Genomic DNA, 9,887 nt, shown 5'->3' with positions numbered 1-9,887 from the left:
TGGGCATGTGTTCTGGGAGCATGTGCTGGTGTGCTGGCAAAGGGGAGGAGAGTGGGTGTAGATGTCTGTGTGTGTGTGTGTGTGTGTGTGTGTGTGTATAGCGTGGTACAGTAGCTTGTGCCCCACCACCATCCACCCCCACCTGCAACCCAACTACCCCATATGGCAGTAGACAGCAGTAGTAATCATGGAAGTGGAGCAACAGGCCCTGAGCCTCACTAATCCTCTGCCACACTCCGACACGTGCCACACTGATGCATACACTACACACACACACTAACACACCCAAGCATGGTTATTGAAGATATAATTTATGCAAACATTTATGCATACACACGATAGACACACTACACGGACAAGCGGCACACAAACGCACACACCAACCGCATTTGTGGTTTATTATATTTATATTCTTTGCATTAGTATGTAAATGTATAAAGGCCAAGTGGACTTGCTACTGGTGCCTGAACTAACCCATTAAGAATGCGGTCTCAAACACACGCGCACACACACACATCTTGTGACTTGCAGCCACTATTTGGCAGGTTCCTCTCTCTCTATCCACGGCATGAGTTTGTTTTAAATTGCACATTTGAATGTAATGTAATGTTTTTTGTGAAGCTATAGCATGCATGTTAATTAAAAACCTGAGCAACAAACAAGTGCAGCACACTCACAAAGAGTGCTTTTTAAATGACAAAGAACGTTGTGCACACAAAAGCACACACACAAAATAGAGTCAAACGCGCGACACGTACACACACAAAACCTTTTAACTGTGACGCACAAGGAGACAGGACCACAATGGCTCTCTTATTGTTAATTGGCCGTTTAATCCCGAGGAATGCGTCTGATTAGTACCCGCCGGTGGGTCAGGATCTTGCTCAACACTCTCCTTCACAATGGACAGGCTGTAACAGAGATCTTGAAGCAGGCGCACACACACACACCAGTGGACAAACACACTCACACATGGACAAAGGTGTGCACAACATTCAGTCCCACAAAGAAACACACAATCAGGCATCAATACATGTGTGTGCAGACACACAGGGCTGACGTGGCCTCACATACCCCCTGTGGTAACACACACACACACAAAGTGACCACACATGTACAGCCGTACTCCCAGCATGCAACTGCACAGTAGTGAAGCTAAAGCTGAATGTTCTTTATAATCTTTAAGATCTCTGCGTGAAGATTGTTTTGCATATCAGAACCCCTCTAGCACATTTAAGCGCACAGACACCAACTATTCAACCAATCATCACACCTGACTATATGCTGCACCAGCTGCCGATAACGTGTTTAATTAAACAGCATTACCTAACAGGATACATTTCTCCGATTTGGACTTCACAATTCAATTAAGACCGTTACAATTCACATCAAAGTTCACTGTTGCACTAACCGCGCTTGCTGCCATTAAAGGAATCCACTGACTACAGTCATTCCATTAAAATAAACTGGTTTTCTGTGCAAAGCGTCACTGTGGCAGATGCTGGAGCGCCTGAGCATTAATGGGGTTGGGGTGAGGTGTGATGCATAGTGCATGCTACAGTGGTCTGCATGCATCAGACTCCACATATTTACCGTAGTGTGAAAAGATTGAAACAAATGTCAGAAAGACATTTTAAACTGTTACCACGAAGGGATGGATAGAATACTCCGAGAACAAGGGGATGATGGGAAGGTCAGACTGGTTGCAGGTAGATACATAGGGTCAGAGGTGACAAGGGTCTATGTGTGTGTGCTTGCGTTAATGTGTATTTGTGTGTGTGTGTTCTGTAGGAGGTCCAGGCAGGCTGCATCAGTGCTGACACACTGCTGCTGGTAAATCCAGCTTAGTGTGTCTAAAACAGGACTACGAAATCTGCCATAGGGCCCCTAATGCTAGGGCCGCTGTCACCCTCAATCACTCACACACACCTAATCCCCACGCCGTGACCCAACACACACACACACACACACACACACACACACACACACACGCACACAGCCTGACTACCCGACAGTGCTGCACTGGGCCCATTCAGCTTGGCAGGCAGCCCCAGTACCAGGAGACACCAGCCACAGGGTTAACACTTCATCAGGGGAGGGAGAGAAGGGGGTGGTGGCAGAGAGGAAGGAGAATGTGGTGTGGAGGACCAAGAGTTTGAGGACTTGAGGGAAAACTTGAAAAAAGGGTGAACTCGTAGAGGTAGTGATCAAAGTGAGGCGAAACCAGGTAGAGGAGATGAAGTAGGAAGGATACCGTGGCTCCAGTCGTGGTAGGTTAGGATTAGGGCTGGAAGAAGAGTATTGTCTGAAATGAGGGATGAGGTAGAGGAGCAGAGCCATGGGGATGATAGGAGTAAGGGATGTGAGGTGAGGAAGTCAGGAATTACATAACAACAAGGAAAGTGTGTTGGTTAAGTAGAAGAAATAAAAAAAACATTAGTGACTTTATTATTAATTAAATACAGACACACACATATACATGTTGTGTCTAAGAACAGTCTTACAGAAGATTAGTAAGGCTGAATTGTTTAAATATACAATTATTTAATAATTAAAGTGGATGAATCCTTGTCAGAATTACGTGTTTCTGCTTATATTATTATATATATAATAAAGACGTGAATGAAAAAATAAGAACTGATTGAATTTAAAAAGGCTATAATTTATATTTTTATAATAGCAATGTATCACAAAACAATGTGAAAGGTGTCGCTTGTAGTGAAAAGAGCATTATTCTGAATCTTTAACTCCCCTCAGCTTTACATAGCTTTATCGTGAGTTTCAGCTCATTCCATAGTGTCGTTGTCAGCTCCAGCAGGTAGCTGTTTTGAAGGCCTATTGTTCCGACACCCCAATAGTCCAAAAAATGTCCCATTGGACTGGAACCCCGCTTGTCCAAAACCTATTTTATCTGCAAATGGTAACTCTTCCTGGAGTTTTGACTGATGAGAAAAGGACAAAGTCTGGTGACACTATGGTGACCTTCATCATGGCATTAATAAACTCATGGTTAATTTTGTGAAATATAGCATTATGCACCAAAACTGGTTAGGTTTTGAAAAGATCATGGTTTAGTCTAAAATAGGTCTGTTAGGTGTATCAGTTGTCAGTATATTGGTGATACCATCTTGTGTATTTTTGGAACAATTGTCCTCCAGAGCAACATCCTTTTGTTTTTCGGAATAACAGGTTCTGGACAAATGGGCCTTCAGTCCAAATGAGCATTTTTTAGACTATCCGGTTTTGGAATAATGGGCCATCACAACAGTAGCATGGCACCACTTTTATCAGCTAAAAAGTTCCCAAAACCCATTGTACACTATACACTCAGTACCAAATGACAATGGCAGAGTTATCAAGAGATAGCATTCACCGCCAGATAATTCCCTCATAAGTTGGCAAAAACAGAGCTAAACAAAAGTGAATATTGGACCTACTTCCGCAGGTGGACTTACCAACCGTTTGCTAACGAGATCACCTCATGACCTTAAAAGATAATTGCTGGTTTGAGTAAATGGTTTTATGTGTGTGGCAAGGTTCACGGGAGACTTCTTCTGAGGAAGGAAACAAAAGTGTGTGATTTCAAACTACGAGGGGCTACTTTGTTTTTTTGTAAATGTAGTATAGCAGTACTTTTCTCTAGATACCAGATATTTCAGGTATTTTCATTTCATACATTTAGATATAGATTTAGAAATTTAAAATAAATAAAGACAAGTCCTCGGTAACACTAGGCCTTTTTCGCAAGATGCAAATTGACAATGGCTCTGTTGTAACAAAAAGCCAAGGCAGTCAGCCAGCCTGCACAATACCAGGACCCTGAATGTGAAGCAGCTAAATGAAATTTAGCCATCACTAATTTTATTTAATATTTTGGTAATTTTCCTACTGCAACTTGTCAAAATATGTTTGTATGATTACAGTATGTACTGTCTGGCACCATCAGTGCTTTTTTTTTTTTTTGCACTCATGTAACAGTGGTTCCCCTTCTTGTTTTCTCCTAGGTTATCATGTACACGTAATGCCAGACATGAGGATGAAGACAAGTTCAGCTTAAATTCGCCAGTTCGAACAGCAACCCTTGTCTAAATTTCTTTCACTGAATTCAAAAGCTCAGTTTATATGACCAGTATCCTGTTGTTTCTGTGGATAAACCTTTATGCCAAGATTTGTTTCTTTATACACACATATACCCATATATTCTCTAAGAAATGATCCAGCCTGTAAGGTTAAGTGCACAGAGAGAAGAATTAAGTTATGAGGCCTGTCAATGTAACGTTATATAATTTTGAACTAGTCACTTTAAGGAGACTAGCTCTTACTGAATAACACTAATACAAGCCTCTCAACCTAAATCCTAATTGTGTCTACAAACAAACAGAGGATCCACTATTTACCAATCCCTGTTCTCAGTCAGAGAGGACTAATTGTACTAGTCAGATTAGTTGTTTTTTGTAAAATGACCCTACAGTATATTTATTGCTACCTAAAATTATTGTCTTAAATTGGGATCTAAGCCTGCAGAACTGCAACTAGTACTAGTCACATAGTAACTAAGGCGAGTAACTAAGGCACTGAAAAGCCGTAAAATAAGTCATTAAACCCAATGTCTTACAGGTAAGTAATAATGGTGACAATAGAGAGAAAATTGTTATTTTGTTTTTATGTGCAATAAAGTTGATTTGATGACCCGTCAGCCCTGTAAAAGTGATCAAATTGTGTAAATCCACAGCGTTTTCCTTCAATGTGTAACCTTTGTATTTTTAATAAACTAAAAAGCAGGCTCACGTTGCTGTTCTCTGTCATTGTGTGCGTTTATGTTTAACTGTGAGTACGTGTGTGCCCACAAACGCTTATACATCCAGACTTCAAGTAACATTCAGTAACTGAATGGGACAGTGATCCGCATCCTCAGACTGGGGGGGTCACTGTAGTGGAAACTTGGGAGTGACGGTCGGACGGACGCACATGGAAGCACACATAACAAGATGCCGCGCTAGGATTGGTCGTCTGGCAAACACACGCGCAAGCAATTGGAAGTGTAATGGTTTACAAGAGTCAAAATAGGTTTCCAAAAATAGAAAAGTACACACAGAAACACTGAATTCTGTTATGAGCTACACAAAGGTAGAACAGACACAACACTGCCATCTAATGGTCATTTCAAATAACTCACCTGCAGTGCAGTGGACAAAATGGATGATTGACATATTAATTATAAAATAAAAAAAAATCAATCAATCAATACTACTGTCATTGCTGCTGAAATACCTAAGCATGTTTGTGATTCTCCCTCATTTCACTTCCTACAACAATATGTGTTATTCATCCCTGTGTGAATATCAATGACTGCACTTAGTCCTGAACCCTTGTCGACTAGTCCACAATATCATCTGTTGGAATACGTTGTGGATTCAGTCCCATCTTTGGCCTGGAGAACTGTAAACTGACCTGCTATAACCAGGAACCTCAGGTAATCTTATCGCCTCACTAATGCCATCTACTGTTCAACAAGGGGAAAAAGCGTTTAAACCTGAACTATCTTCTTTAACTATTTAATTTAAAGTAAAACAGCACAGTTCTTTTCTGTTTAGTTTTATTATGACTGTTGTTTTAAAAGGGTTTACAATGAATCTGATGACAGTTTTTATTGCGACTTTACAAGTGTGGAGGTGACAACATGGTCTGTGTAATAAACATGGAAATAAAAGCTGAAAGCTGAAATAAGCTGTATGACAAATATGTTGCATGTTAAGTATGTGTTGCTTGTTTTATCCACTAAAGATGGTTTAATGTGCAAAATCAGAATTTAAACATTGTGCCACTTTTTTCTATATTTTTTTTAAAAGCCCACTGGGAATGTCTGGTAAAAAACTATTAATCAAACCTTTTATCGATCCTTTAAAACAGAGTTTCTACTTCAGGCATGCATGATTAACCTCCCTGAACAAACAGGTGAATGACATGATGTTGAACTGGGCTAAAACAAGCACACTGAAACTGAAATACTATGATGAACCGCAGTCTGAAGTTTGTGAGGGCAGCTTTACTCCCGTTCTGCTATGGCAACCAGATGGACTTCTACCTCCTCGTCCGACAGCGTCCTGCAGGAGGAAGGAAGGAGGTTATGAGTTATAATACCCAGAGGGAAGAGGAAGGCGGATAATGTGACAAGACATTTAAATCCACCAAGTAACGTGTATCAGTAAAGAAATATAAAGTGTAAATTCACCATTCAACTCCGGATTTGTGAAGAGTAACAAAAAAAATGCAGAAGGATCTGACTAAAGTTACCTGAACTTAGGGCTTTCCTTGGTGACCACGCCGACCTCCAGCTCATTGGCCTTAAAGTCCATGGACAGGACAGAGGACAGACATGATATAGCCAACTGGAGAAAAAGAAAGTAAGATGAGTGTGGTGTTCAATCAAACATATAAATGCCTCTCTAAAATGTTCTTCTCGGTCAATGTAAGGTGACTGGAAGTGAAGCCAACACAGAAGTGCCAAAAACTGCAGTTCCTTAAACGTCCACTTGAAGCTGGCTACATAACAAGTCAATTTCCATAAGTCCCCATGTTAAAATGTCCAACTTCACAGCAGGAATAAACATGTTTACAGCCTGGTACAAAAAACTCTCTATAGATAATCTCTCTATAGATAATTTACCCGTTCATGTCAACTGTACTGAGAACACACCTGTTCAAATTATATTAAAGCTTACAATTATGCATATTTAACAATGTGGCTGCTTTATCAAAAGTGACAGTAGCTCAGTTCATAGGGACTTGGCTTGGTAACCAGAGGGTAGTGGTTCAAGTCCAGTATGGGACAAGGTATGATGGTGGACTGGTAGCTGGAGATGTGCCAGTTCACTCCCGATGTGCCCTTGAGCAAGGCACCAACCCCAGCCCCAACGGCTCTCAGGGTGGCTGCTCATCACTCCATGGGCACTCCACCATCTCTCTCCACATTTGCATGTGAACCATGTGTATATAAATGGGAGTTAAAATGCATGTACTGTGAAAAAATAATTTTCTTGAGGGATTAATAAAAAATACGTCTTCTCTTCTTCTTGTTTGTTACTTGGTAGGCTAAGTGCTGAAAATGTGTCTGTTACTTGATTCTACTTTATTAGGAACTTTACAATTAGTTAATAGTTAAAGTTGTCATCTTGTAGATAGACCGGACAATATAAATGCAGACAAATCACCATCATGATGCAGTTATTATCCTTTTGATCCATTTATTGCAATAAAATCTTTTTATGCTGCTGTAATATTAGTAAGTGTGTTCAATGGTTCATAGTTCCTGACTCTGAATAAACACAAATGATACCGTGGTCATATGAGAGTTTAGAGAGTTGGCTATATATTTGTGAGGACATTGTAAGGTTTACATGGGCTTGGGTCGATGTAAAAGTTTTGACAATTCATCAGAACAAGCTGTTAGTGGACACTTTGGTCTTTGTGATACAGAAAAGTCCCACAGGAGCCTCTATCAGGACCTGTCTACACTTTCTTCCCTGAACTATAAACAAACCAGCGTCTCTCAGCAGCCTGTCTTGTTATGCAGCTCTGCTGTCTAGTTCTCACACTACCTGTACTGTCCTTTCGTGGGTCAGTTCAGGCTTCTTCTTCAGTTTCTTCTCCAGGTAACTGTTGGCCTCTGTTTGTTTGGCTCCGACTGCTGTCGCTCTGAAGCCACAGTAGTAGCCTGCTGGGTCACATTTATAAAGGACTGGACCCTGCTGGGGGTCGACAGCCACCAAGATCATGCCTGCAGAGAGCAGTAGAAATATATTATAATATAATAATATTATAATATAGTAGAAAGCACTGGGTATTCAACATCTGTGAATGTGTAAGCAGTTCTGTTGCTGATAAGAGTCGAATGAACACAAAAAATCAAGAGGAAGTAATCATGACACCACTCACAGCAGCCTAGAGGCCTCATTTCTGCATTTTGCGTGTAGACCTGGGAGATATCAGCCAACCTGCGACATAACACGTCCGCTGTGATGTCATAACCATACTTATATTTCCATTCTCCTGCTTCCACTCGTGCTCGGTGAACCTGGGAACGACCGTCCGCTGCGTGAGACAGAAGAGGGGGTCAGTAATGAGAATGTCACCAAGACTAATAGCTGAATCTAATACCCCATAAACAATATGTTACAATATTGTCCACCAGTTGTTATCGTTGTTATTTAAAGACAGAAAAGGACACAAAAGTCTTTTTAACAATTCATATCCAACTTTAACAATGATGTGTGTGCGTGTGTTGAACACATACCACTGTGCCCAGTCATCACACAGCCAATGCGAGGTGTTAGTCTGAACATGTTGGTCACAGTGGAGGAGTCCAGCAGCTTGTCCTGTAGTCGGGGAAAGGAGAAAACGTCACATCCAACAAACAAAATAATATATACATTACAATATACATGTTAAAATATCAATAAATACAAAATACAATGCTTTTTAACTGTAATTAATAAATAATGATATGATATGATGAAGATACTACATTAAAAACATTTTATTCCTTTAGAGACATTATGTAATTCTCCCATTATATGAACTTTAATAAAAATGTTTGGTTATATCGCTTGACCTCTGCGTTCTATGATTATTTCTTGGACTCAGCCTTGATTGTGATGATTAGACACTGACGTGACAGGGGATAGACACAATACAGCAGTGATTTTGTCCTCCCTGTCCATCTGTATGTTCTAAAGGTTTGGCTCGGTAATCTGAGCGCTGGTATTTGATCTTATTCTCCAAGTCAAGTCAGCTGAAAGCTGGAGTCAGGACGCTTGTGAGGCTTCCCTGTTTCGCCTGAATTCAGATCATCACCATTCAAGTGTGTGTGTGTGTGTGTGTGTGTGTGTGTGGTATCTCACAGGTACTTTCTTCTGTGTGACCACCACAACACTGTCTGTCCCCCGGACCCCGACAGACGTCAGCCCGCCCTGGGAGATGGCTTTGAAGGCATACTCTGTGTGACAGACAGCATCAAATAAAACACATGAGAAAGTTTGAATGTGACAGTATTATTATTCATTATTTGTCCTGCTCGTGAGCATGTTTGCTGCTTCACTGATAACACATCATCATCTAAATGAAGAGGCGTCAGTGTGCTAACACAAATAACAAACATAACACATAAAATGAGCTTATTGCCTTATTTAATATAGGCAAACTTTAAGCTACTGAGTTATATACAGAGTTTAATTTGATTTATAATGGTGGAGTGTGTTAAAAAATAAAGTTTTTGTTTGTTTTTTAAAAAGAGGAAACTTGGCTACAAGTTTCGATGCTAACTGCACTCAAACACACAGCAGAGCATGCTAACCACTTTAGCCAGCGAGCTAACAGTTGTTTCATAGTGTTTGTATTAACAGTAGTAACCATGACTACTATAAGTAATGCTAGTAAACTTATCTTTATATATATATTTATAAATGCGCTCCTGGGCTGAAACGCAGGAGACAATGTGTGTCTTACCGACTTGGTAGAGGCGGCCCTCTGGTGAGAAAATGGTGATGTGACGGTCGAAACCTGCGTTTGAACCGCGGGACATTTTCTCCGTCTCCTCCTGACCTCAGGTGAACTTCACAGACTTTACCGGGACTCTCTATCGTGTGAAATAACCGACAGCTCGTCTCTTTTTGCCGGTCAGTGCACAGGAAACAGCATGCCTGTGGCTGCGACTGAACAGTAAGCAGAGTAATGGAGAGATGTTTTACTTTCTCTTTCACTTGTTGTTCAGTCAGCGAGCTGCGCTTTATTTATTGGACGGCGGCAATAAGGAAGTCAAGTGACTTAACCAGTTAGACTGGCCCTCTGTGTTTTTACCTGTACTGGAGGTTATCATGACTCTGGAGAAA

At 40.8% G+C, this 9,887-nt stretch overlaps 1 protein-coding gene across 1 annotated transcript; it reads right to left on the bottom strand.

The window, feature by feature from the left end:
* Positions 1–5,579: 5,579 nt before the first annotated feature.
* Positions 5,580–9,746, bottom strand: psma6l (proteasome 20S subunit alpha 6, like). Its single transcript, XM_010741236.3, has 7 exons — positions 9,505–9,746; positions 8,901–8,995; positions 8,294–8,375; positions 7,936–8,091; positions 7,599–7,777; positions 6,295–6,389; positions 5,580–6,104 (listed from the first exon to the last, which is right to left on the bottom strand). The coding sequence occupies exons 1-7, from the start codon at positions 9,578–9,580 to the stop codon at positions 6,047–6,049; spliced, it is 741 nt and encodes a 246-aa protein (XP_010739538.2). The 5' UTR covers positions 9,581–9,746; the 3' UTR covers positions 5,580–6,046.
* Between the last annotated feature and the right edge of the window lie 141 nt (positions 9,747–9,887).

The sequence above is a fragment of the Larimichthys crocea genome, chromosome VII, assembly GCF_000972845.2.
Source record: "Larimichthys crocea isolate SSNF chromosome VII, L_crocea_2.0, whole genome shotgun sequence".
NCBI lineage: Eukaryota > Metazoa > Chordata > Actinopteri > Sciaenidae > Larimichthys > Larimichthys crocea.
This window is presented reverse-complemented; position numbering and strand designations above follow the sequence as displayed.